The following is a 25122-nucleotide window of genomic DNA, read 5'->3' as shown; positions in this document are numbered from 1 at the left end:
AAGGATCGTTGCAAAATCAGACACTTGAAAAGCTGTTTATCACTCCACCGTACTCATCCGCGCTACTTCCCTGCGATACATGAGAAAACGGACCCTGCACTGCATATAACTTCGCATGATCTCCAAACACCAATACATGTGTACACAAGAATGTTCGAAGTGCAAGGGTATTCTGACATTTACCGTGTTTTGTGAGGGTAGCCTAGCAGATATCTCGTTCGAGATCATGTCAACTGAGTTCATTACATGATTTTATCTTCGAGCATCAGTTCTGACACACATCACTCTACCTAATGAACATGAGTAAACTCTTTCTGACTGTCGAAACTGTAAACAATGCGTGTGTGAATCGGCACGGAACGTAAATGCCTCTGAGCAACCAAGAAGCGAACCCTTCGCCGGAGATAAGTAACAACTTCCGGCAGGAGCTTTTTGAAACACCTCACATGACCTTCGGAGAACGCGCTTTGCCGATAAGGGACACCCTTCCTTTTAATTACCAGGTGAAAAAAAAAAGACGGATCGTATCGTGAAAGGGAGTGTTTGCCATTTACTACTGCCTTTGATCGCTCGGCAGACAGTCGCGGTGCAGGCCGCGAAAGGAGACATGGCGGTTTCTTGCCCGCGCTTTGCCGTGAACTGTTCCTGTTACCACGATGAACCCATGACAAAAAAGTGTGATTGACACTTTGGAGGGAGAGTGGGGATAGTACGGAGCTAGACCCTTTATAGCATCAAACAACGTGGCTGCAGAACTGTCTGGAACACAAAGAAGTATTTGTATTTACCACTGAAAGGGCGTGCAATTTATGGATTGCTACGACGGTGGTGCAGGATGCCGACCTGTCGTGGGTCTGGGTTCTCTGGTCCCGCTCTCTGCAGAAGGCTACTACTCACCTCGGTCCACATATATCTGTCAAGTAACCACGCTTCCATCGGATTCCTCGGCTGGGCTTGATATGGTTAGGCGCCGAACCACCCTGAGGCATACACCCAACTTGTTTCATGTCTGCCGCTGATTGTTCCCGCGAATACAAGGTGACAGGCGGATAGAGAAGAACGGCAAGTCTATCATAACTGCATCTCTTGCTTTTCTATTTGACAACTTCTCGTCCGTGTGGCTGCGTATTTTCTTTCCCCTTCTCTCGTCAACCTTTCTACAGTAAGTTGTCCTTGTCTCCTTTGAAAGCAAAGCGGTCTAAACTGTCAGCATGTCGAAGAGGAGTCGTTTGGAATCTGGAATTGAAGACAACGCAGCACCCCCTGCGCGGCGTCCGTTCCGGCAACGTTCGCCTGGCGCCTCTGCCTGTACCGACCACACTGGTCATCACCCGATCGGTGCCGACGAGCAGGCCCTGCATGAGGCACCCTCCCACTTGGTTAGTCGGTGACAGTATCCTCCGCCGGACCAGCGTTCAAATGGATCTCCACGAGCATGCTATACGCGAGCATCCCCCTCAGCTCAGCACACATGACGACGTTCTCCGAGAGACGACATATGCTGCTGAGGACTTGGACCGTCGAACCCCACCCGTCGACGAGAAACACAAATATGTATTTGCATTCTACGCCGGCGCGTGCCGGCTGTAGCCCCTCGACTGCCCCTCCTGCCGGATCGCAGTGCCAGAGACGCCAAAATCCTGATCCTGGCGTCTCGTCAAGACTGCAGGCGATTCTGGACGATCTCTTGGCCAACCTGAGTCAAGAACCCACGGTTGCCGTCACACTCCATATCCCTGTCAGCAAGTGGGAGGATTTGTCACGGCAAGGTGCTCAGCAAGCTTCCCAACCCTCAAGCTTCGTCCCTGCCAACCGAAACTATCCAGCCCAACACCCTTCCTCCGTTCCTCAAACACCCGAGGTTGAATGCATAGAGCGCACCTATGCACACGAGCATCGACTCGTTCCAACCTTCTTCAAGGCCAATCGACGCCTCCCTCCTCCGATCCCATCACGTCCTATGGCCTCCTCTAGTCATCCGCCTACACAGGAGTCCTGGACGCGCCCCAACGTTCCCCAAGAGCCGTCCAATACACAAAACACGAACGCAATCCACTCTCCTCCAACCATAGCACCACTTCCAGTTCCACACCCCATTCCAGACGTGATCGACCTGACTGGAGATGAGGAGGAGGAAGTCAGACCAAACCAGACTCGAACGTTCGGGTTCGTGTTTGAGAATGGGGGTCTGGTCCACAACACTTCCAGCCAGAACATCAAGAAGGACAAGGGCAAGGGCAAGGCACGAGAGTTTACAGACTGCGAAGAAATCAGGACAGGCTTCGCTTGCCCTTATCCCAGCCCGCACTACCCTCGCCTTCGATGCAACGTCTTTTTCCCTGAACGTGGGGTATTAGACCGGCACCTGGGTGCACACCTCAAGGAGGAAGCGGCGATGCGGCGCCGCGGAGGACCAGGCTTTGACGTGGAGTCCTTGGTATTCGGAGGCCTGGACGCGCCTGGCTTCCAGTGCCAGTACTGCGGTTCTTCCTACTTGAGGCAGGACTCACTCCGCCGGCATCAGGGACTGGACGGCAAGAAGATCGTTTGCCCCGTGCTGAGTGGTATCGAAACGAAGCAGAGAGGGAAGCGGAAGCAGCAGATAGAGTGGGAAAGGAAGTACGCGCTCCCGGGGAGTGAATTCCATTCCGGAGGGGCGGCTCACCCTCCTGCCCTCGGGGAAGGGAGTGGAGTGGACTCGACTACGGAGCAAAGGGAGAGAAGGGACGACCCAGACGCTACTGATTGGGAGGACGACAGCAGCACTGATGACAGTGCCCTGGAAGGCCTTCCAGATCAAGATACGATCCCACAAGAGCATAACAACGAGCCCAAGGTCCGTTATGCTTGGCCGAGTATTCGATGGGTGAACACCAAAGGAGGGTGCAAAGTAGTTGCCCAAGTTTGTCAGCGTCCGAGTACCAATTGCAAGACCCCCAAGAATAAACAGCAAAGCAGCAAGAGCCGCAAGTTTGATATCGTCAAAGTCTTAGAGGTCAAGACGAGGTACAGTGGCAGATGATGTGCAATGGTCAAGAAGAATGAGGATACGCTGATTCGGTGGTTGGCTCGGCGAGAGAAGATGAGGGGAAAGAATATTGTTGCGCACGGGGAGTGGCCGGTCAGTCATGAGGACCTTTGAGCCATGGATATACCTCCTCCACCTGGAGTTATCGATGTAAATAGAATATGCCTCATGTCGTTCTATGTCCATTTAGAAATGCATTTAATTATGGAGGCAATGTGATAATGAAATTACTCTGGGTAATGTATCCGTACCATCGATGGTGAAGTATCCGCCACTGCCCTTGTTGTTGTTGTGCCCCTCTCCTCCTCCTCCTTCCACTCTTGTGTTTCGTCTCATTTCACTCATACATATCCCTCGAAAGGCAGTGCATACTGCACATGCTTCACTGGTCATCTCAGCGCGTCCACTATCGACGACGACAAGACGATATTCAAGACACGCACTTGAATAGACGGCGTTCGAGTCTCTGAGGTCAAAGCACCACTGTTCAGTCGTTGTTCATCCTTCATCCATCCTTCATTCTACCACCCGCGACCCTCTTCCCTACGAAGACTTGGACGATACCACTCGATTCCTCTCCTATCGCTGTCCTTCACCCCTTGGGTGCACACCACCCTCCAGCGCGTCGCAACCTCAAACGACAGCATTCGATGATCCCAACTCCCCCACAGACGCGGAAGAAACGCGTTTCTCGCGCTAGTTTCGTCGACGCGATGGATAAGGTGGAGATGCTGGTCTTCCCTGGACAATACCCTTCTCGGAAGAGGTTACGACCTGAGGTCTCCGTAGAGCGACGAGAGTACTGTTGCTCCGATTACGAGGACTGCGGAGGTTGACGATGCTGTTCATGAGGACTTGCAGTTTCCTTGCCACTGCCGAAGAAGAGAAACGGATGCTTCAATGATAACATCAGTGGAAGAGGTTACCGGGGGGTTTGAGTTCACTAATGGGGATAAGACGATCATCCAAATATTGTACGTGTTGCCTTATTTGCTCTCCGTCTGACTGACGCACGCTCATCCCCACTCTTAGCCGAGGCATGCGGCAAGAATACTCCAACCCGTTCGACAACCGACCCCTGAACATCGAAGCCTCCCGATCCCCCCTTTCCCAACCAGACTTCTCCTGTTCGCGCGTTGCGCCTCCCAATCTCCTCTTCTCCCCCGATTCGTCGAGGGGTATCACTCTGCATCTTTCGGAAGGCGAGAACCATACAACAGCAAACGAAAAACGCACATGTTTAGCGAATGCAGTGACACATCACTCGTTATCGACATAAGTGGACGCTCAGGGGAGAAGCCAGATTGAGGCTTGCTCTTTCCCGTGAGAATCGCAAGCCTCCACACCCTACCAGGTTGCTTAACCTGCCTGGTTATGATCAGGGCCTGCGGGTCGAATGAGGCCGTTCAGTTCAAGAACGTCTTCTTTGATCTCTCTTACTCAGCGCCGCTGTCCTCTCTCCTATGCTCTCTGCCACGTTAACTCAGGAGAACACGGTATTCTCCCCGAAATTCTAGGAAGCAACCACAAATGGCCTTGCGAATCCGTCAACAACATCACCGGTGGTCTCTCCCCCAAAGGAGCCTTGGTGGATGACGTATGGACGTCGGCAACTAGGAGAGTCTGCTGGAATGAATCTGACCAAGATGCGGCATGATATCTTGAAACATATTTTCAACTTGGCGAACGAGGACGATTCCTACTTGACTACATTTTACCCGTCTTCAATGAGCCACAAGCCCTCCCGGCGTGGAGAAGTATTGTTTGCCTCTCTCACGTGAACACTCAGTTTCGGTGAGTAGTATGAATTGCGCTGTCATTCAATCTGACCGAGCTGCACAGAGAAGTTGCACTCTCTATGCCGACGCTTTGGAGGTGTATCTGCGTACGAGGTTGTGGACGATCCGAATTCCTCGTGCACAATGCTTCAGCTCTCGTTCGAAGATCTGTCCTGTGGACATTGAAATCGACATGACCGATTTGTTTCATAACAAGATCAGATTGGGATGTGCGGCTATTGATTACTCCCGTGGATCAGGCAGCGCCAAAATTACGCACTCTGAATCTCTGCTGCGTAAGCAGGAGCGAGGCACACAACGAAGGAGAATGCGACAGTCTTCGACATCTTCCAAGAGCAAACGCCGGCCCTTTCCAACGCCTCTGTGCAAAGGATTCAGCTGCCATGTGTGATAGATGCTCTATCCGGATTGCAAGAGCTGAAGTTGAGCGAGCTGTGGTACGGATCATATTCAAGCGCGCCTTGGCGAGTGCCTTGAAGTTATCTCCAGGCGCCCAAATCTGAAGAAGCTTTCCTTCTGTGGCGACGTCAATATTCACCCCATCGATGACCTTTTCCACCGATCCTAGACCGCCTATCCCGTTGCATTCTCTAGAAGCTCTTGACATGGGCGGATTTCTCCCCACAGCGCTCTTCTCTGTCTCTATTCAGCCGGATTTTCGCAATCTAACTTGTCACCCTTGGAAATCCCCGACGCAAGCACTATAACGACTGACCCAGGGTACTTACACCGACCGCCCATCCCAATATCATTGATATTGCACTGATCCATGCGTTGTGTACCCATATCTCTCAACCATCCTCACGCAGCTACCCGGCCGTACAAGGGCCTAGTCTCATTGCTTGCCGCCGCTGGAGTGCTTCTATGAGCGGCTTGTTGACATTCAAAGGCCGTTTGAGGCATAATCGCTTCAGATCCTGCTACGGATAAACCTCGGCGGGGTCATCGGATAGGAGCATCGCGTCTGGTGGATCGTTCCAGTGGTCGAAGAGGAGCCCCTTCTGAACTTCTTCTCGACATTGATGACCTGTCGTGGGAGCGTGAAGAGATCGAACGTGGAAGCAGAAGGCACCAATTTTTTGCTGGCCGAATACCATATGGAGATGGGAGTCAATTCGCTTTGCACACTGCTCGCAAGTATCGATATCTCTTCTTCTGTGGATAGAGATGTGAAGACTGCGCGCGAGCTGGGAGATTGACATTGCGGATTGGGGCAGAATGTGCATGCTGGTTGATGTCCTCGTCGAGTGCGAAGGTACATCCCCAGTCGGACGACTCGGAACTGGGCGGCGTGATGGTTAAGACCGTTGCCGTTGGCGAGATGACGGATAGGCAGAAGGTTATGGGAGCGGTGGTCCGTTTGCAGAATCGGCTCCACCGCAACGCCCACCTTGCCCATCAGCACTTGACCTGCGCTGAGGATGGCCAGCATCAATGATTCCTCGGATGCCATGAAGCTGAGAGAGAAAGACGGGATTGATACCCAGGATGGAGCCGGTGGGGAGGTGGTGTGTCTCCGAAGTTGGGTGGATTGGCACCTGTGGACTGGGTGAGTAGAATGACCAGTCTGGGATAAACGTACTCTCGACACCTTGTTCCCTGTCGGTACCAGAAGTACGCCGTTGCCCTCGCTGTCAACTTAGTACAGCTCGCGCATGACCCGCTCGAGTTCATCTTCCCGTCGATATCCGTGATTTCGTCTTCTGAACAGGTCTGGCAGAACGCGCGACTGGAGGAGAATCCCGACGGCGATGATTACAATAGCTGGTCCTGTTCTCCACAACAGAAATGGAGTGGTTTGCGCGGATGTTCCTGGGCTAGCCATCCTCTCTGATGGTCGTCGTGGGAGAGGACGCGAAAAGGTGCGTCTGTCGTACGATGGACATGGGGCAAGTAGGCAGGCAAGTCTGACACATGCAAAGATTATATAATAGGACCAAAACATGGGAAATGTGATGTTGCTGTGATTCTTATCCTAGCTACATCAGCAAGGACATAGATAAATCTCGTGCACGTGTTCTTGCATGGCTTCCAGAATATCTTCGTCCACCAACATGTAGGGACCAGCCCAACCACGTTCCCATTCCCCAAGTTCTCCGTTAACGACGCTTGAGAGTCGTCGCAGTAAAGGTGCCCGGATAGTTACTTCTTGAAATTTACGACAACGTCCCAGCATTGCATATTCCGATCTAGATCGAACCAAGTCCAACAGATCTTCTTGGGAGAAATTATTGTCACTGTCAGGCCATGCGCTGTACCTTAAGTCGAGCTTCAGACTTCGAAGTGCGGGGCAAACCACGTCTAAGCTATCGTTGAGGACAGCCAACATGTCCGAGGTTACTACGCATCCAGACAGGTGGAGCTCCTGAAGCAGTGGCGCCGCTCGTAGTGTTCTCTCTAAGGTATCGGGATGAATGCAGAACTCACTCAGACAGAGAGTCGTGAGGGAATGGAGTATGGATAGGACCGGTCGGAGAAAATCAACGTCCCTGTCTTTTATCCCATACAGTTCGCGGATATCTAAAACTCGAAGGTTCGGCGCGCCTATGGTCTGAATGAAGGAATGGAGATTCATTTCCCCGTCTTGGTCACGACCACCTCCGAATGTCAACGTAAGGGTGTGAAGGTGTTGCAACTTGATATACTCCCGGTGTAGGAAGTTCAGGGGAAGAGTAACTTCGAGGCTCTCACCATTGGTGTCGCCTTGAGGATGCGGAGGTCGAGCCGCATCAGGCCCCCCGTTCGTACTGCCGATGGAGCTTGGTCAGCACTGACTCGTTCTATCCATTGTATATGCGATTCGTCCTCCATTGCCTCCAGTTCCACATTTTCCGTCCAATTCCCCAGTTTTAAGGAAGTCAGAGAGTGGGAGATGCTGTTGGTTCGAGTGTCTGTCACGAGAGTGAACTGCCTGACGGTGAGACTCTTCAACTGAGTCAAGTGTAAGACAAGTGGGAACGGCGGTAGGTATCCCCCGGACTAGAAATATCCTGCGTTTTGAATAGAAAGAGACTCCAGGGCAGGAAGTGAGGTAGCAATACATTTCGATACGTCGCGGACATAGGGTGCTGATAATTGGATGTCCACCGAACGAATAGAAGCAAGCGACGTTTGTAAGGTAGCAAAGACCGTTGGAATAGTCGCTTGCGCATCCAGGTCCCGGGTAGTAAATCGGAACGTTACAGGCGCTCCCTGGCACCGGAAAAGCAATCTTGGAAGCTCTTTCACAATATTAGACCAACGCTGCGTTCCAACAGAGTCGCAAGTCGGGTGCCGCAGAGTGTCCGAGATTACAAGAGTAGACCAAAGCTGAGGCATCGTCGCACACACGTCTCTCCATCGACGGCAAACGAGCGGGGCCACGTGCGCGAATTCGCGTGTCATCTTCGATATGAAGTCACTTTGTTCCGTTGCGATGAGAATGATATCGCACAGCAGTTCGTCGGGAAGTGTGGAGATCCCCGCTATAGACCAGAACTGGCAGTGCTTCTGAAGGCGCTTGGCCAGAATCAACCTTGAATCGCTTTCATACTGCGCACGGAGAAGTTTCAATCGGAGCTTATACGCTGTGTCGCTCCTCATGTGTTCAATGGGCAGGAGCTCAATCTCACGCTTGAGCTCGTGTCGCAGGGCACACCTCTCCCGAATCGTCGAAGGGGGCGTCCATGTGCCGTTGGGCCATACAGGAGCGGCTGGAATTGATATCATGGGGTTTGTTCTGTCGTGCAGCGTTCGATAACGAGGACCACGTTGTTTGAATGCGAAGCGCCGGTATTCGATAGGAAATGTTCGGGGACATGTGGCCCCAGTGTCTGCCGGTTAGGGGACATCGTTTGTACGTCACGTTCTGTTGGCGTAAACGCGTAAGACATCTGCCTGTTCATTGAATTTTCATCACTCTTTGCTCACCTTTGAAGGTCACCCTGGAACTTGAACACCTGTGTGAAATAAGGAGAGGGTGATTGGCACTACTGGCGGATAAGGCGAGAGAACTCCCCCAACGTGTTCGACGTGTCCTGCACGTGACTATCCGAACTCTTTCCTTTTTAGGCGCACAGTGACAGGCCGTTCTGACCTCTTTCCCTCAGAGCACATTAACATTGTTTGCTGCCAACAGGTACGTGTATTTTCATCACAATATGGCCTGAAACATCCAAAACCCCAAACATCTGTCGCTTGCATCAACAGGACTAAAAAGTCGCAGAGTTGATGTTTCTGTGATTCGTGTCCTAGCTACATCAGTAACTCAAAGGACAAAAGTGTATCTCAGCTACGTGATCATGCATGGCTTCAAGAATACCTTGATCTAACAAAGGGGGCGCTGGCCACTGGGCGCAGTCAGGTTCGGCATTGCCGTGTACTGCGACTGGTCGTAATAAAGACTTCCGGATAGTTACTGCCTGAAGTTTACGACAACGTCCCAGGATTGCATTTTCCGCCCTCGATCGAACCAAGTGCAACAGGTCTTCTGGGCAGAAACCATGGGGGCCATCCGGATCCATCCCGGACGCATTCTTGAGAACCAGGGTTCGAAGTCCGGGGTATAGAACATCCTGGCTACCGTGGAGGACAGCTAACATTTCGGGAGTGATAACGCATCCAGACAGACTGAGCGATTGTAGTAGTGGCGTCGCTCGTAGTATCTTTTCCAAGGGTTCCATTTCGAGCCAGTAACCGTTTAAACGGAGGGATACGAGGGAACTGACCATGGAAATGACCTGTCGGAGAAACTCATCCTCGGCGGATTTCAATCGCCAAGGTCGGATGAAATCTAAAATACGAAGGTTGGGCATGCCAATGGTCTGGTTGAATAAACAGAGATTCCTTTCGTCCTCCGTCTGCACATCGAGCCGGAGCTTTTGAAGGTTTTCTAACTTGAGATATTTGAGGTGTACAAGGTCGACGGGAAGAACGAGTACGAGGCTTTGCAACATCGGTGCCGCCTTGAAAATGCGAAGGTCGACCCTCATTGATACCTTGCGTATCACTGCGGATGGAGCCATGTCAGCGACTCGATCCATCCATTGTACATCTGATTCGTCCTTCATCTCCTCGCATCCCACGATTACGGTGAACTGCGACCAACGCTTCAGTGATGAGCGAAACATATTGCTGCGCTTCTTCATCGAGACTGTGAACCCGTCAACGGCGAGACTCTTCAACATTTTGGATTGCAAGACCAGAGGAAACGGCGGCACATCGCTCTCCGGGTCTCCCCATGCCAAGTAATGTCTTGCGTTGTGAACGGAAAGAGACTCCAGAACAGGAGGTGACGTGGCAAGACATTTCGACGCGTCGCGGACATGCAGCGGAGATAGTCGGATGTCCATGGACCGAATGAAAGCGGGAGAACTTTGCAAAGTAGCGATGAGGGTTGGAATCGTGTTTTGAGCATCTGGATGATACGATTCATCCTATTCCAAGCTAACGGGCGCTGTCTGGCTCCGAGAAAGCAATTCTGGAAGCTCTTTGAGAATGTTAGACCAATAATGGGCTCTTCCGCCGCCACAATATTCGCCGAAGTTGACTGAGATTACGATAGTGGACCAGAGTTGGGGCATTGTCGCACACACGTCCCTCCAGCGACGACAAACAAGGGGCGCTATGTGTATGAATGCGCGAGTCATCTTCCGGGTGAAGCGACTTTCTTCTGTCGCCAGGAGAATGATATCGGAGAGCAGCTCATCTGGAAGCGTGTGGATCCCCGCGATAGACCAGAACCGGCAGTACTTCTCATTGCCTTCGGATCACCATTGAGTCGTCTTGATATTGCGCGCGTAGTAGCTTCAATCGCAGCTCATACGCTGTATCGATCCTCATGTGCTCAATGCGTAAGAGCTCGATGTCGTACTTGAGCTTGTCTCGCATGGCCCACTTCGCCCGGATCGTCGTAGGTGGCCTCCACATGTGCTCGGACAAGGTTTGAGTGGCACTGATCGAGAGAGAGGCACCTGTTCTATCGCATGGCGTTCGATTTCAGCGGCGACGTTGTTTGACGGCAAAGCGCCGATGTTCGATGAGAACATTCCGAGCACATATGGTCTTCTGTCGGCAGGGCGCCATTCTTTCCGATGATCTGTTGGTGCGAATGTAAGAAGTCTGCGTGCTTCCCAGCCGCGTCACTAATTCTTGCTCACTTGCAAAGGGGAAGATTCGAACGTTCCCGCCAATGTTTATGTGCGCTGGGGAGAGAGCTGGCATTGGATGATGCCGGAAAAACTCGGTCTTCAACACGCGTTTTGCACGTGCCTTTCCAGGCTTTGCTTCTTTCGGTGCTTGTCCATTTTCGATGTGATCCTCCATGCCCATATAGTCTCATCTTCAGCATCCATACAGCAGAGCATTACTGCTTGGGAGGAAGAACCTCGCGAACGGTGGGTTGTTATGCCATCCTGTTCGTCCTTTTCCCTGCCCACCTTCGACCACTACATGTGTACGCCCGACTCTCCGCTCCGGGGTCTTTCCTCCACCTTATCCAGCTCCAAGGTATGAAAATCAGCCTTGCAATCCCGTCGTTTGCTCCTGGTATGCTGCGAGCAGGGCGATGGAGGGAATACAGGTCGTAGTTCCTGAGCGTGAGGGAGAGTGGCACATCCATATACTGAATGTCTCGATGTTTGGAGCGCTTCAGGCGGAAGAGAGATGGGAGATGTGAGACCGGAAACGTCGGGGTTGGTGAGAATGCGAAAAGGGAGTGCAAAAGGCTGAGAGGCTGAGCGCGGCCTGCATGGGAGCTTGAAGAGCGCGAGCGCCAAGCAGGAGCCGCAAATCTTTGTCGGCGGAATACCATGGGTGGAAGGGAGCTAATGGGCATTGCATACTGTTCGCATGTATCGATTGATCTTCTTTTGCAGATACAGGTGTGAAGGCTCGGCGCGGGTTGGGAGGTTGACATTGCGGATCGGGCTACAGATGTACACGTTGGCTGAATACCTCGTCGAATGCGAAGCTACATCCCCACTCCGAGCCGGTGGGGAAGGGGAGGAGCGTCGCGGGGGGGGAGGTCGAATGACTCCGAGGTTGGGTGGATTGGCACCTGTGGACTGGGTGAGTAGAATGAAGATAAGTGTGGCATAAACGTACCCTCGACACCTCGCTCCCTCTCGAGACAAGAAGGACTTCATTGCCCTCGTTGTCAACTGCGTTGAGCTCGCGCATGGCCCGCTTGAGTTCATCTTCCCGCCTAGATTCGTGACTTTGTCTTCTGAACAGCTCTGGCAGATCTTCAGACTAGAGGAGAATAGCGGCAGCGATGATGACTATCGCCGAATGTCGTCTCATCCTCGAGAACAGAAACGGTGTCGCACGGGATGATGTTGACGGCACAGACATTTTCTCCTGGGCGTAAGGGCCTGAATGTGTTCCAACTTGATACACTCTCGGTGTGTGTCGTCTTCAGGATGCGAAGGTCGAGCCGCATCAACGCCTCCGTTGGCGACGTGGATGGATCCTCGTCAGTAGTGACTCGTTCTATCCATTGCAGATGCGATTCGTCATTCATTGTCTCTAATTCCACAATTTCGGTATGACGCACCTCTTGCCACAGAATTTTGTGACCCCGGCTTCTGCTTGACGCTCATAAATTCGTACTCATTTCTTTACCTGTATCTATAATTTTAAATCCTAATCTTCTTCTACGTCGAAGTTCTTCAGTAATGGAGCTTCGAAAGAAGACATCTGTGTTACATGATTCCCTGTTCAAAGGCCCTCTTTGGGACCTGGAAGAGACGGGTTCTGGTCAGGAGAACGAATCTACGCGAAAAAACAAGTTGCAGAAGCTTTGTTAAACGCCGATGGTAAAAGCCGAGACGTTCCCCATATCCTTTCTCCTTGCGATTCTCCAACTCGGTCGGCCCATGATCCTTCGAACATCCTGCCCATTATTTTCTGTGTGAGGAAGGAAGGGAAATTCATCCGATTCTTGGAAAGCTCATCGCATTCACCGTGGTCCTCAGCGTTACGTACCTGCGAGAGGTGAGCAAACGGACCATGTACTGCATTCTTCTCACCAACAGAAGTCACGTCTCGGATTCACATGGTATTGTAGAATGTCTTACTTTTTGCCCGGGTATCCTAGCAGCGCTCTCGTTCAAGATCATATCCACTGACGAGCATCAGTTTTGACACCACCTCTACCTGATATGTATTGATAAACCCTGCCAGTGTTGCGGCACAGTCAAAAGCTTAAATAACGCGTGTGTGAATCGGCACGGAACGTAAATGATTCTGAGCGACCAAGAAGCCTGAACCCTTTCGCCGGATATAAGAAAGAACCCCGCAGGAGCTTGTTGAAACACCTTCACACGACCTTCGGAGAACGCGCTTTGCCAATAAGGGACTCCCTTCCTTTAAATTACCAGGTGAAAACAGACGGATCGTATCGTGAAAGGGAGTGTTTACTAGTGCCTCCGATCACTCGACAGACAGTCGTGGTGCAGGGCGAAAGGAGATATGGTGGTTTCCTGACCGCGCTTTGCCGTAATCTTCCTTTTACCATGATGACCTCATGACAAAAAAGTCTAATCAATACTTTGGATGGAGAGTGGGGATAGCACGGAGCTAGACCCTTTATAGCATCAAACAACATGGCTGCAGAACTGTTTGGAACACAAAGAAGTCTTTACGACACCAATTCTTTACTGAAAGCGCGTAAACTCTATGGATTGCGGAATTCCTTACAACCGTGGTGTAGGATGCCGACCTGCATGGGTCTGGCTTCTCTGGTCCTGCTCTCCCCAGAAGGCTGCTACTCACCTCGGTCCATATATTTGTCAATGACATAACCATCCAAATTGTCTGGTACCTGCCGCTGATTACAACGTGATAGGCGGATAGAGAAGAACGGCAACTCTATCACAACCGCATCTCTTGCTTTTCTAGTTTCACAACTTCTAGTCTGTGTTGCTGCGTATTTTCTTTCCCCTTCTCTGGTCAACCGTTCTACAGCCAAACTACAGCCGTAACTCGTTCTTGTCTCCTAAACGACTCTAAACTGTCAACATGTCCAAGAGAATTCGTTCGGAATCTGGAAATGAGGACAACACAGCACCCCGTGCGCGACGTCCATTCCGGCAAGATACACCGGGCACCACCCAGTACACCGACCACCCTCGTTATCCCCATATCAGTGCCAACGAGCGAGTCCTGCATGAGGATAGCTCTCACGTGTTAGTCGGTGACGGCATGCTCCGCGCGAGGGCATCCAGCTCTCGGATGGATGTGCAAGAGCGTCCTATGGGCGAGCATCGCGCTCAGCGCATCAGACACCACGACAATCTCCAGGAGACGGCAAATGGTGCTGAGATCAAGACTGTCGACGCCCACCCGCCGACAGCAAACACAGACGTATATCTGCATTCTACGCCAGCGCGTACCGGCCGTAGTCGCTCGAAGCATGGCCCTCATGCCAGGTCGCACCCGAGAACGACGACGACCCGTCAATCACGCCGGACCCGTCGTCATGTGGAGTTGCCAAGGCTGCACATAGTCCTAGCGGACGTCATGGCCAACATAACTCAAGAGCCAATGGTCTCCGTCACACCCCACATCCCCACCAGTAGCTCGGAGTACTCAGGCAATGGCAACCAAGTCCTTCCGAGATTCTTCAACGCCGATGGACGCCTTCCTCCTCCAATCCCATCGCATTCTACAGCTTCATCTGATCATCTTCCCAGACACGAGTCCTGGAGGCAGCCAACTGCTCGTCAAGACTCCAACAGGCAGAACAAGAGGGCAATCCGCCTTCCTCCATTCATGGCACTGCTTGGAGCTCAGGCTCCAAGCTCACGTCAAGCCCCTCGCCGCCTTCCTCAGGTGATCGACCTGACAGGAGATGACGACAACGAGACTAGGCCAACCCAGATTCGAGAGGTCTGGTTCGTGGCTCATTCTGCGGCAAACGTTCGAAATGCAGCAAATCTCCAGCCAGGAGAAGACAGTGAGCCGCATCACGCACGTATGGCCTCCTATGCGCACAACTTGATGCTGATGGTAGCCGAGTTCGTCCCCTACCCTTCCCCTCCTCCTGCATCCAACAACCCGTAGACTCTCAAGGCACCCAGAACAGCCCAGAGAGCAACAAGACGCCCAAGTGAATTGCAGATGAAGACAAGCGGTGTGGGGGTGGTGAGATGGTCGCCTGAGGGGGAAAAGATGAGGAGAGGGAAGTACTAGTGTTGCCTCGAGTCAATGGCCCGTCAGTCGTGAGCCTTTAAGAGCCAACACTCCACTAGAGAGATCGATGTAGATATCTCCGTTTAGTAATACATTACATTATATTGATAATGAGACCCCGAACACCCTAATTCTTGTATCCTTTCGTCCGCGTCCGTCACGTCTTCCTCTCCTCCTCCTCCTCCTCCTCCTACTCTCGTGTTTCCTCTCATTTCACTCGTACATATCAATTGGAAGGCGGGGTATATCGCACATACTGAACTGGGAATCTACCATCGACGAAGACGAGATCATATCCAAGACACGCAGTCGAATAGACAGCGATCGAGTATTTTGAGGTTAAAGCACAAATGGGGAAAGGGGGATCATCCAAGGATTGTACTTGTTGCCTTATTTGCTCTCCGCCCGACTGATGCACGCTCATTCCCACTCTTAGCCGAGGCATGCGGCAAGAATACTCCAACCCGCTCTACAACCGACCCCTGAACATCGAAGCCTTCCCCTTCGCCCGCTGCACCTCCCAATCTCCTCTTCCTACCCGATTCGTCAAAGACCACCGTTCTAGAGGATATAGAGAGGACACATGCAAGCCTCGTAGCGCGCACGCTCGAAGCAACGTCGCAAGGGCTACATCCTTCCGACACGCAACCAACCTCGACCCTTTTTCCCTCACGACCAGATACTCCCGTACTTCATAACTCGGCACCTGGTGGACGTACGAGTAGCGGTCATCCGAGACAAACATGTCTCCGATTACCCGGTCGCACACAGAGCGTGTGGTGAACGAGGAAACCAGACCAGGCAGGAAGTTCCTCTCCGATCGCCCAGGGAGGAAAGCCGTGTGATACGGACCAGACAGGAGGAGTATCACTCTCCATCTCTCCGCGTGGGAGGACCATACAACAGCAAAGAAGAAACGCACATGTTTAGCGAATGCAGTAGCATATCGAGCGATATCGACATAAAAGGACGATCAGAGGTTCTTTGATATCTTCTACTTGCCGCTCTCCTCTCTTCTATGCTCTACGCCACGTTAACTCAGGAGAACATGGTATTCTACCCGAAAATCCGGGAAGAAACCAGAAGTGGCCCTGCGAAACCTGCACAGAGAAGTTGCACTGTCCATGCTGACTCTCTGGAGCTGCATCAGTGTACAAGGCTGAGGCCGATCCGAACTCCTCGTGCAACATGCTTCAGTTCTCGTACGAAGACCTGTCCTATGGACCTTGATATCGACATGACTGTCACACGAAAGGACAGTCGGCGGTACATCTGATCATTACGACAGTCCTATGAACAGAGGGACGATCTCTGCCCGGTAATGACATTCCTGCCGCCTATGAAGCACTGGCGCTCATTCTGTTTCACAACAGAATCAGATCGGGATGTGTGGCTATCGATTACTGTCCTGGACCAGGCAGAGCCTGAATTACACACCCTGAATTTCTGCAGCCTAGGAACCAGCATGCGTACGACGACAGAGAATGCGACAGTGTTCCATGTCTTCCAAGGGCAACATCTTCCAAGGACAGACGCCCCCCCTGGCAACGCCTCTGTTCAAGGGATTCAGCTACCTGTGTGTGATAGATGCTCTATCCGAATTGCAAGAGGTGAAGTTCAGCGTGCTGTGCTACGGATCACACGCAAGCGCACCTTGACGAGTGCCTTGAAGTTATCTCCAGGCGCCCGAATCTGAGAAGCTCTCCTTTTGGGCGACCTCGATATTCACCCCATCGATGACCTTTTCCACCGATCCTAGACCGCCTATCCCGTTGCATTCTCTAGAAGCTCTTGACATGGGCGGGTTTCACTCTTCTACATCCTCCTTCAGCTGGATGTTCCCAATCTAACCAGTCTTACCGTTGGAAAGCTGTGGCGCAAGCACTACAACGACGCACTCAAAGCACTTATACGGGCCATCTATCCCAATATCATCAATCTGACACTCATCTCCTGCGTCGTGCACCCATATCTCTCAAGCTTCCTACCACAGCTACCCGCCGTCCAAGGCCTCATCTTCGACCAGTGGAACAATCTGCCAGGCGCAATGCTCCTATCCGATGACCCCGCCGAGGTCCATCCCTAGCAGGATGAAGGGGTTATGCCTCACCCGGCCTTTGAATGTCAACAAGCCTCTCATAGATACACTGCAGCTGCGGCAAGCAATGAAACTATGCCCTTCCGAACTTCTGCTCGACATTGATCACCTGGCATGGGAGCCTGAAGAGATCGAACGTGGAACTAGGAGGCACAAATTTCTGCCGGCCGGATACCATATGGGGAAGGGAGCTAATCCGCTTTGCACCCTGTCCGCAAGTATCGATATCTCTTCTTTTGCGGATAGAGATGTGAAGACCGCGCGCGAGCTGGGAGGTTGACATTGCGGATTGGGGCAGCATGTGCACGCTGGTTGATGTCCTCGTCGAGTGCGACGCTACATCCCCAGTCGGACGAACTATGTGGCGTGATGGTCAAGAACGTTGCCTTTGGCAAGAAGACGAACAGAGTTTGGCGTCATATCACGAGGCACGCATCGCAACCGCAACGCCCACCTTGCCCATCAGCGATTAACATGCGCGGAGGATGGGGAGTATCAATGACACCTTGGATACCATGAAGCGTAGAGAGAAAGACGGGATTGATACCCAGGATGGAGCCGGTGGGGAGGTGGTGTGTCTCCGAAGTTGGGTGGATTGGCACCTGTGGACTGGGTGAGTAGAATGAACACCAGTCTGGGATAAACGTACTCTCGACACCTTGTTCCCTGCCGGTACCAGAAGTACTTTATTGCCCTCGCTGTCAACCGAGTAGAGCTCGCGCATTGCCCGGCCGAGTTCCCGGCCATATTCGTGATTCCGTCTTTTGAACAGGTCTGGCAGAACGCGCGACCGGAGGAGAATAACAACGGAGGACACGATGACGATCGTTGGGCGTCGTACTGTCCTCGACAACAAGAACGGTATGCTATATACTGATGTTGCTGGGGTAGCCATTCTCTGGTCGTCGTCGGTGGAGAGGACGCAGAGAGGAGGAAAGCTAGGATGGAAGTCGGGCAAGAAGGCACGTGAATTTTCACTGCTGCACGTGTGACTGAAATATGATGTTTCTGTGATTCCTGTCCTAGCTACATAAATATATTTGGGATATATGTTCTTGCATGGCATACAGAACATCTTCATCCAACAACATCAATGGGTGAACCCAGCCATAAAGGTTTGGCACTCGTCGCAGTAGAGATTTCTGGATAGTTACTTCATGAAGTTTACGACAACGTCCCAGCATTGAATTTTCCGCCCTAGATCGAACCAAGTCCAGCAGATCTTCCGGGCAAAAATTATATCGGCGGTCATATAAAGTGTCCATTGGGTCGAGCTTCATCCTTCGAAGTGCGGGGCAAACCACGTGCAAGCTAGGGTTGAGGATAGCCAACATGTCCGAGGTTACTATGCATCCAGACAGGTGGAGCTCTTGAAGTAGTGGTGCCGCCCGTAGTGTTCTCTCTAGGGTATTGGGCAGAATGCAGAAACCACTCAGACGGAGAGTCGTGAGGGAATGGAGTGTGGAGAGCACCGGTCGTAGAAAATCAACGTCCCTGCTTTTCATCCCGTAGTATTGGCGGATATCGAAGACACGAAGGTTCGGCGCGCCTATGGTTTGAATGAAGGAATGGAGACTAATTTCCTCGCCCTGGTCACGAACACGGGTGAATGTCAACGTAAGAGTCTGAAGGTGTTCCAACTTGATATATTCCCGGTGTAGGAGGTTGAGAGGAAGAGTAACTTCGAGGCTCTGCAGCGTTGGCGTCGTCTTGAGGATGCGAAGGTCGAGCCGCATCAGCGCCTCCGTTCGCACTGCGGATAGAGTCTCGGAAGTACTGACTCGTTTCATCCATTGTATATGCGATTCGTCATCCATTGCCTCCGATTCCACAATTTCGGTCCGATCCGCCAGTTTTAAGGAAGTCAGACGGTTGAAGGTGTTGTTGCCTTTAGCGTTCGTCACGACAGTGAACTGCGTGACGGTGAGACTCTTCAACTTAGTCGAGTGTAAGACAAGTGGGAACGGCGGTAGGTTGTCCGTGGCATCGTTCCCGAAAGAGAACCTTGTCGCGTTATGAATGGAAAGAAACTCCAGGGCAGGAAGTGAGGTAGCAATACATTTCGATACGTCGCGGACATAGGGTGCTGATAATTGGATGTCCACCGAACGAATAGAAGCAAGCGACGTTTGTAAGGTAGCAAAGACCGTTGGAATAGTCGCTTGCGCATCCAGGTCCCGGGTAGTAAATCGGAACGTTACAGGCGCTCCCTGGCACCGGAAAAGCAATCTTGGAAGCTCTTTCACAATATTAGACCAACGCTGCGTTCCAGCAGAGTCGCAAGTCGGGTGCCGCAGAGTGTCCGAGATTACAAGAGTAGACCAAAGCTGAGGCATCGTCGCACACACGTCTCTCCATCGACGGCAAACGAGCGGGGCCACGTGCGCGAATTCGCGTGTCATATTCGACATGAAATCACTTTGTTCCGTTGCGATGAGAATGATATCGCACAGTAGTTCGTCGGGAAGTGTGGAGATCCCGGCTATCGACCAGAACCGGCGGTGCTTCTGAAGGCGCTTGGCCAGGATCAACCTTGAATCGCTTTCATACTGTGCATGGAGAACTTTCAATCGGAGCTTATACGCTGTGTCGATCCTCATGTGTTCGATGCGCAGAAGCTCAATGTCACGTTTGAGCTCGTCTCGCAGGGCCCACTTCTCCCGAATTGTCGAAGGTGGCGTCCATGTGTCTTCGGGGATATTGGAGCGGTCGAATGTGGGAGAACGCCAGCGTTTCTATCCCATGGCGTTCGATAATGACGGCTGCGTTGTTTGATGGCAAAGCACCGATATTCGATCGTAAGGTTGCGAGCACAGATTGTTGCCCGTGTCGGTCAACAGGGTGCCATCCTTTGCGCTAGAGATCTGTTGAATTGGTGCGAATGTAAGAAGTCTAAATGTCTGATACCCATCCGTTTCATTAGTCATTGCTTACCTCTGGAGGAGTATGCTGAAACGTCCTTGTCGATATTTGAACCTGGCGAGTGAGTCGACGGGAACCGGGGAGTGGAGGATGAATATTGAGGGACAAAATACTTACGCGTGTCGAACAGGCGTTCTACACGTGCATTGATCCGCACGAGCTGGTTTGGTTCTTCGGGGCGCCTAACCCTTTTGGGCAACTTGAATGGCCGCATAGTTGATTGAATCAGCATCCTGAACTGCTCTCGTACGCCAGTCCGGTAGAGCACAGGTTGAATCTATGTCATCTAGCATCGATGAATTGCATGATCGGGACATGGGCGGTTGCAGGAGGGTACGAGTCAAGAGATATCCTTCGATCAGTATTGTTGATGTTGTCGTTGTCTAAATCAACAAATATCCCTCCAGCTAGGCTAAAAACAAGAATATGCAATATAAGTAAGGTACGTTGAGGCTGTCTAATGACATTACAGCTGTCGTCGGGGCCAGAAGAAAAAAGGGAGGATTGATTGTCTCAAGAGAGCGCACCAAGCACCTTGCCTGGTTCTGTCATTTACCCTAAGTATGTTGCCGGCCCAGGATATTGTTGCTGATGCTCTACACGGTGTAGATGGTATGGGTGGTAATGGATGAGAGGATGTTGTCACGGTAACGCGCGCTGCGCAACGTGATGCGCTGCTTGGCCTGCGGCAACACGCGTATCCAATAAGCTTGAACGAGGCACACAGTAGCCATCTGTCCGTGGTAAAGCCATCCAATAAACCGTTCGTGCAGCGGTATAGGTACAGGTACGCTGTGAATCGCAGGAGTGGTGATACAAGAATAGTGTGTGGTGGTGGACAGTTCAGTGTCCATGTAGAATACAATGAGAATGGTACAAGAGAAAAGCATACCACAGAGCTGTTCTGAACCCAGTTATTGGCGGCGTCTAATCATCTAAAGCAAACTCCGTATCCCAGTCATCCATATCAAAGTCATCGGATAACGGTGGGGGAGATGACGGAATTGTTGGAGGAGAGGATGGTGGAAGGGAACTAGTCCTCTCTTCTTCGGTGAGCTGAGCGAGGTACGCGTCAAATAAGTCACCGGGATCACCGTCATCGTCCATGAGAACTGACGACGGTGGTGAAGGTTCCGCTGATAGAAAAGTTAATGGTGATGCTTCCTCCAAACAGAAAGACGTACAATCTGGCTCTTGTGCTGCAGCGAGAATCTCACGCTCGAGAGCATCCACATCTTCCATATCTGGGTCGATAGACGAGCCAACGTCTCGAGCGTAAACCAGCTCCAGATCACGTTGTTTTCGACGCGCATCTGCGACAACAGCGCGGCGAATAAGCTGTAAGATAACATGAGTTTCACGCGTAGTAACATGACGCAAACAGCGCACCTCATCATCCAGGAAGTCTATCTCGCTCTCTTCCATATCCTGATCAGCTGCTGTATCCAGGCCTCTCTCTCGATCTCGAGACTTGCGTCGGTCGTTCGCAACGCGATCTTTACATCTCTGCTCAAGACGCTCTCGCCAGAGCAATTTCACAGGCTCGTCGTCCCGGGCCTTGCGAAAGGGATCAAAGGCGAGATTTGCACCCATATCGATATTGTCAGATAGACGCTTGAGAGGTTGGCGTGTTGCAGGTCGGCCATGAAAGGCAGTTTTGAAGACAGACACGCGATCGAGCGGTGAGGAGCGTGGTGGGGCGAGTGGTGAGGACGTGAGAGGTGATGATGCGAGCGTTCGTTGCATTGTGGATGCCCTGCGAGAGCTGCTGTGTAATGGCGGCGTTCGCAGAGGGGGTGACTGAGAAGAGAACATGGTGGTAGCGGAGAGAGGAGAAAGTTAAGGAGTGAGAGCGGTGGCGCGTCTTATTGCAATATTTGGGTAGACGCGTCGAGGCGTGATCAGTACGTCCAAGTCATCGAGTAAGACTATTAATACACAAATAGGAATATCATCATGATATTATGTTGCACAACTCAGAAGGATGAACATTTTGATATCGAGGCGCTACACGAATTCGATCACGGGAAAGAGCTATCGTGATATGTAGAACTTCCCGTTTGATGCACAGATGGATGAGTGCGACGTGGGCAGAGAAAGTGCGCTAACACCTTTGATCATCCTCTCACTGATGAATCCAGATGATCGCAAGATGTTCCTCGAATAGCGTCGGTTATATGCTCTCCATAGCAGAAATGTACAGAACTAGTGACTTCGTGAGTTGGTGCCTCGCTACCATAGACCGACAACACGCACCATTATTCCCACGAATGAACGCATCTCCATACCGATTCACAACGGCACCATCCACGTACTCCTCAGTTTGCTCAAGCGCGATGTTCATATACCCATCGAGGCAGGAAAGAAGACCTTCAGCGTGCTTGTCAGTCGGAAATACCATTCACTGGACACCTGCCATGGACTCACCCTGATAATCGACGCCGGAAATGAGTCGGACAACTACGCGCTTGCCAATGACGCCTTTGAGGAAGTCAGCGGGCGTCCCCACCGCTCCTGTCGATGAGTCTTGTGGTGGTTCGGACGACATGTGGGTGGTGTACAACTAAGTCTGTGTAGGGCGTCTGATCCCGTTCATGGACTTGCCCTGAGCGACAGCCGACGACGAGGTTGTGTACACCAGGATATGGTATCGCACAACTTCTACTCTAAACGTTGACTCTTGATGCATCCCCTGATACATTTGTGCCATGAGAGTTGCATGACTGTACGAAAATTGTTGCGCTCAGATTGAACTGATTACAAACATTATCTCGCCATATCAATTAGTATTAGAATCCTCCTCTGTAGAATGGCTAATCATACGCTTGATCAAATTCGTCAGAGTCCTATAGGTCAGAGTTGTAATGCACCCTTTCTGCACTCTCCCGCAAGGCAGGTAAACCTTCTGCATCTTGCAGCAGGGATTGTACGACGGTGTTGCTTCTCCAAAACTCCGCGGATTGTGGTAACTGTCGATCGACCCAGAGATCTTGTATCTTCCTACAGCGTCCAGTAACTGCGTTCCTCTCTCTGGACCGTACCAGTGCAACCAGAGCTTCAGTAAAACCTGTTATACAGGCCTCGTGAATATTGTTCGTTACGTTTTTGAGAACCAGGGTTCGAAGAGCGGGGCAAAGAACGGTGTCGTCAACATTGAGGAGGCCTAACATCTCTGCGGTTACAAGGCTGTCGCACAATTTGAGGTCTTCAAGCATATCACTGGCCCGCAACAGACTCCCGAAAGCGTTAGAGCTCGTCCCAGCCCATCCGGATCCTAAGTCGTGAAAGTGTAGAGACGTGAGAGAGCCAATTATGTTGACAGGTGGGAGAAGCGAATCCACGCTGGACCAATACAGGTCCATTGGAGGAAAGCCGTGAAGGCAGAACACTCGAAGTTTGGGTACATGGAAAGTTCGAATGAAACAATGGAGGTTCGTTTGTATCTCCCAACCTACATCAGCCTGAACCGATATAGTGAGTTTTCGAAGATGCGCTAGTTCGATGTATTCGAGCTCCTTGAGCTGAAGAGGAAGACAGAATTCAAGACATTGAAGCATGCGCATCATCTTTAGTATGCGGAAGTCGAACCGCATTTTCCTGTTCAGTGAGGAACCAGGGAGAACCACCCCAGAGACCAACTCTATCCATTGGAGATCGGTTTCATCCTGGGTTGCAGTTCCATTTACCAGCTCGGTGTACGGATGCAATTTCAGGGATGTCAGAGCGTGGAAGGGCTGCTGTGTCTTGATGAAGACGGCGAATCGCTCAATGGTGAGGTATTTTAGCACGGTGGAATGCAAAATCAATGGAAATTGCGGTATAGTATTCGACCGTAGAGGGCCACATTGGTGGGGATCGCTCTGCTGTAGGGAAAGAGACTGTAGCTCGGGAAGAGACGTGGCAAGGCATTTTGATGCGACGCAAACAGCGGAGGCAGGGATTGTCATGTTCAGGCATTGAATGGAAGCAGGTGAAGATTGCAAGATGGAGAAGAGTCGTGAAGTTGCTGTCGGTCGAACTGCTTGTTCAATCACCCCTGCTAACATCCCTTCGCTGTCATCCAGTGTAAGAGTGGCCGGCGCCGCTTTAATCCGTGAAAGCAAAGTCGGCATATGTTCGACAGCATTGTGCCAATATTGGATGCCTTTATCTCCGTACTCCCAACTACTCGACAGTTCAAGAGAGGACCATAGTTGCGGAGTTCCCATATAGACATCCCTCCATCGACGGCAAACGAGCGTTCCGACATGGACAAATTCGCGAATCAAATGGGGCGTGAAATCGTTTCCCTCGGTCGCCAAAATGATGATATATGACAGGATTTCGTCGGGAAGTGTATGGATCCCTATAGTTGAACACAATCGCTTTCGCTTCTCCCGAACATTTGCGCGGATGACAGCGGTGTCGCCTTCGTATTGAGTTGTCAATATTTTCAGTCGGTGCTCGTACGCGATCGTAATTCGCGTTTGTTCCACACGCAACTGCTCGATCTCGTGCTCGATCCTCTCTTTGATAGCGTACTTCTTGTTCATAGTCAAAGGCGGCATCCATATCTCGTCGCAAGAGGTATCCGCATGCAGAACAGGGAGAATAGGCCGTGTTACACGCTCGTGCGTTCCTCGATTACGGCGCGTGCGATGCTTCGATGCATATCTCCGGTGCTCGATCGGGAGTGTGTTGTCGCACGCGGTTGTTGGGCGAGAGCCATCGATGTGTATAGCAATTGTATGACAACTGATGACGAAAGAACATTATTTACCCCGCTGAAGACAGTTCATGAGCCGTACTTACCAGTATTGAGCTGCTTGCTGGTGGAGACGCGAGTGTTGAACCCAAGGGCTCCTCGACTTGAAGCAGGAAGATGTGGGAACAGTCACGGCCACGTGTGTAACACATGTTCCCAACGTGAAGCTGTACTTCTTGCAGTGACCCATCGAAGGTTTTGCATCATTGCTTCCAACGTTTAACCTTTCCTGTACTCGACGTCGGGGCATGGGCGGTGTGTCATATTATTGATGTGCTGCAAGAATCGACTGCGAGATGGACTGATTCGTTTGCAGAGAGGAGTGTGCTGCTTCTTGAGACGATAGATCGTCTGGTGT

General features: G+C 51.6%; 11 protein-coding genes across 11 annotated transcripts; 5 read left to right on the top strand and 6 right to left on the bottom strand.

Moving 5' to 3' along the window:
• Positions 1 to 1552: 1552 nt before the first annotated feature.
• DACRYDRAFT_17406 (uncharacterized protein) lies at positions 1553 to 3022 on the top strand (the record flags this gene model as incomplete). Its single annotated transcript, XM_040771280.1, has 1 exon — positions 1553 to 3022. One exon carries the CDS (start codon positions 1553 to 1555, stop codon positions 3020 to 3022), a length of 1470 nt encoding a protein of 489 aa, XP_040626084.1.
• A 1179-nt stretch (positions 3023 to 4201) lies between these two features.
• DACRYDRAFT_23803 (uncharacterized protein) lies at positions 4202 to 5653 on the top strand. Its single transcript, XM_040773400.1, is given in 7 exon segments — positions 4202 to 4822; positions 4871 to 4992; positions 5005 to 5092; positions 5119 to 5198; positions 5212 to 5422; positions 5438 to 5502; positions 5515 to 5653. The coding sequence occupies 1 exon segment, from the start codon at positions 4425 to 4427 to the stop codon at positions 4683 to 4685; it is 261 nt and encodes an 86-aa protein (XP_040626083.1). The 5' UTR covers positions 4202 to 4424; the 3' UTR covers positions 4686 to 4822; positions 4871 to 4992; positions 5005 to 5092; positions 5119 to 5198; positions 5212 to 5422; positions 5438 to 5502; positions 5515 to 5653.
• Positions 5654 to 5737: 84 nt separating this feature from the next.
• Positions 5738 to 6280, bottom strand: DACRYDRAFT_109910 (uncharacterized protein; the record flags this gene model as incomplete). The annotated part of the gene is made up of 1 exon (XM_040768967.1): positions 5738 to 6280. The coding sequence occupies one exon, from the start codon at positions 6278 to 6280 to the stop codon at positions 5738 to 5740; it is 543 nt and encodes a 180-aa protein (XP_040626082.1).
• Positions 6281 to 7806: 1526 nt separating this feature from the next.
• DACRYDRAFT_109909 (uncharacterized protein) lies at positions 7807 to 8535 on the bottom strand (the record flags this gene model as incomplete). Its single annotated transcript, XM_040768966.1, has 1 exon — positions 7807 to 8535. One exon carries the CDS (start codon positions 8533 to 8535, stop codon positions 7807 to 7809), a length of 729 nt encoding a protein of 242 aa, XP_040626081.1.
• Positions 8536 to 9017: 482 nt separating this feature from the next.
• DACRYDRAFT_109908 (uncharacterized protein) lies at positions 9018 to 9992 on the bottom strand (the record flags this gene model as incomplete). Its single annotated transcript, XM_040768965.1, has 2 exons — positions 9018 to 9056; positions 9102 to 9992. 2 exons carry the CDS (start codon positions 9990 to 9992, stop codon positions 9018 to 9020), a joined length of 930 nt encoding a protein of 309 aa, XP_040626080.1.
• Positions 9993 to 11776: 1784 nt separating this feature from the next.
• Positions 11777 to 12328, bottom strand: DACRYDRAFT_109907 (uncharacterized protein; the record flags this gene model as incomplete). Its single annotated transcript, XM_040768964.1, has 3 exons — positions 11777 to 11863; positions 11911 to 12041; positions 12088 to 12328. 3 exons carry the CDS (start codon positions 12326 to 12328, stop codon positions 11777 to 11779), a joined length of 459 nt encoding a protein of 152 aa, XP_040626079.1.
• Positions 12329 to 13827: 1499 nt separating this feature from the next.
• On the top strand, positions 13828 to 14871 carry DACRYDRAFT_109906 (uncharacterized protein; the record flags this gene model as incomplete). Its single annotated transcript, XM_040768963.1, has 1 exon — positions 13828 to 14871. The coding sequence occupies one exon, from the start codon at positions 13828 to 13830 to the stop codon at positions 14869 to 14871; it is 1044 nt and encodes a 347-aa protein (XP_040626078.1).
• A 490-nt stretch (positions 14872 to 15361) lies between these two features.
• On the top strand, positions 15362 to 16993 carry DACRYDRAFT_23802 (uncharacterized protein; the record flags this gene model as incomplete). The annotated part of the gene is made up of 2 exons (XM_040773399.1): positions 15362 to 15378; positions 15437 to 16993. Coding segments are annotated over 2 exons (279 nt in total), but the record flags the coding sequence as incomplete, so codon positions are not given.
• Positions 16994 to 17167: 174 nt separating this feature from the next.
• On the top strand, positions 17168 to 17585 carry DACRYDRAFT_23798 (uncharacterized protein). Its single transcript, XM_040773398.1, has one exon. It carries the CDS (start codon positions 17398 to 17400, stop codon positions 17569 to 17571), a length of 174 nt encoding a protein of 57 aa, XP_040626076.1. The 5' UTR covers positions 17168 to 17397; the 3' UTR covers positions 17572 to 17585.
• A 3356-nt stretch (positions 17586 to 20941) lies between these two features.
• DACRYDRAFT_23794 (uncharacterized protein) lies at positions 20942 to 21725 on the bottom strand. Its single transcript, XM_040773397.1, has 3 exons — positions 21410 to 21725; positions 21205 to 21358; positions 20942 to 21156 (listed from the first exon to the last, which is right to left on the bottom strand). The coding sequence occupies exons 1-3, from the start codon at positions 21611 to 21613 to the stop codon at positions 20948 to 20950; spliced, it is 567 nt and encodes a 188-aa protein (XP_040626075.1). The 5' UTR covers positions 21614 to 21725; the 3' UTR covers positions 20942 to 20947.
• Positions 21726 to 21966: 241 nt separating this feature from the next.
• On the bottom strand, positions 21967 to 23013 carry DACRYDRAFT_82264 (U6 snRNA-associated Sm-like protein LSm6). Its single transcript, XM_040776559.1, has 4 exons — positions 22844 to 23013; positions 22448 to 22790; positions 22277 to 22390; positions 21967 to 22225 (listed from the first exon to the last, which is right to left on the bottom strand). Exons 2-4 carry the CDS (start codon positions 22566 to 22568, stop codon positions 22194 to 22196), a joined length of 267 nt encoding a protein of 88 aa, XP_040626074.1. The 5' UTR covers positions 22569 to 22790; positions 22844 to 23013; the 3' UTR covers positions 21967 to 22193.
• Between the last annotated feature and the right edge of the window lie 2109 nt (positions 23014 to 25122).

This window comes from Dacryopinax primogenitus, assembly GCF_000292625.1.
Source record: "Dacryopinax primogenitus strain DJM-731 SS1 chromosome Unknown DACRYscaffold_16, whole genome shotgun sequence".
Taxonomy (NCBI): Eukaryota; Fungi; Basidiomycota; class Dacrymycetes; order Dacrymycetales; family Dacrymycetaceae; genus Dacryopinax; species Dacryopinax primogenitus.
The sequence above is the reverse complement of the archived record's forward strand: the minus strand, read 5'-3'. Positions and strand labels throughout refer to the sequence as shown.

Excerpts from the sequence above, each read along its gene's own strand:
- DACRYDRAFT_23803 (XM_040773400.1), top strand. The coding sequence starts at position 4,425 with ATGAGGCCGTTCAGTTCAAGAACGTCTTCTTTGATCTCTCTTACTCAG.
- DACRYDRAFT_23798 (XM_040773398.1), top strand. The coding sequence starts at position 17,398 with ATGTGCACGCTGGTTGATGTCCTCGTCGAGTGCGACGCTACATCCCCA.
- DACRYDRAFT_23794 (XM_040773397.1), bottom strand. The coding sequence starts at position 21,613 with ATGGGTGCAAATCTCGCCTTTGATCCCTTTCGCAAGGCCCGGGACGAC. Across the intron at positions 21,359-21,409 it reads TAGACTTCCTGGATGATGAG|CTTATTCGCCGCGCTGTTGT; the intron begins GTGCGCTGTTTG and ends GTTATCTTACAG. Across the intron at positions 21,157-21,204 it reads TGCAGCACAAGAGCCAGATT|CGGAACCTTCACCACCGTCG; the intron begins GTACGTCTTTCT and ends CTTTTCTATCAG.
- DACRYDRAFT_82264 (XM_040776559.1), bottom strand. The coding sequence starts at position 22,568 with ATGTCGTCCGAACCACCACAAGACTCATCGACAGGAGCGGTGGGGACG. Across the intron at positions 22,391-22,447 it reads TTCCGGCGTCGATTATCAGG|GTCTTCTTTCCTGCCTCGAT; the intron begins GTGAGTCCATGG and ends AGCACGCTGAAG. Across the intron at positions 22,226-22,276 it reads GTTCATTCGTGGGAATAATG|TTCTGTACATTTCTGCTATG; the intron begins GTGCGTGTTGTC and ends CGAAGTCACTAG.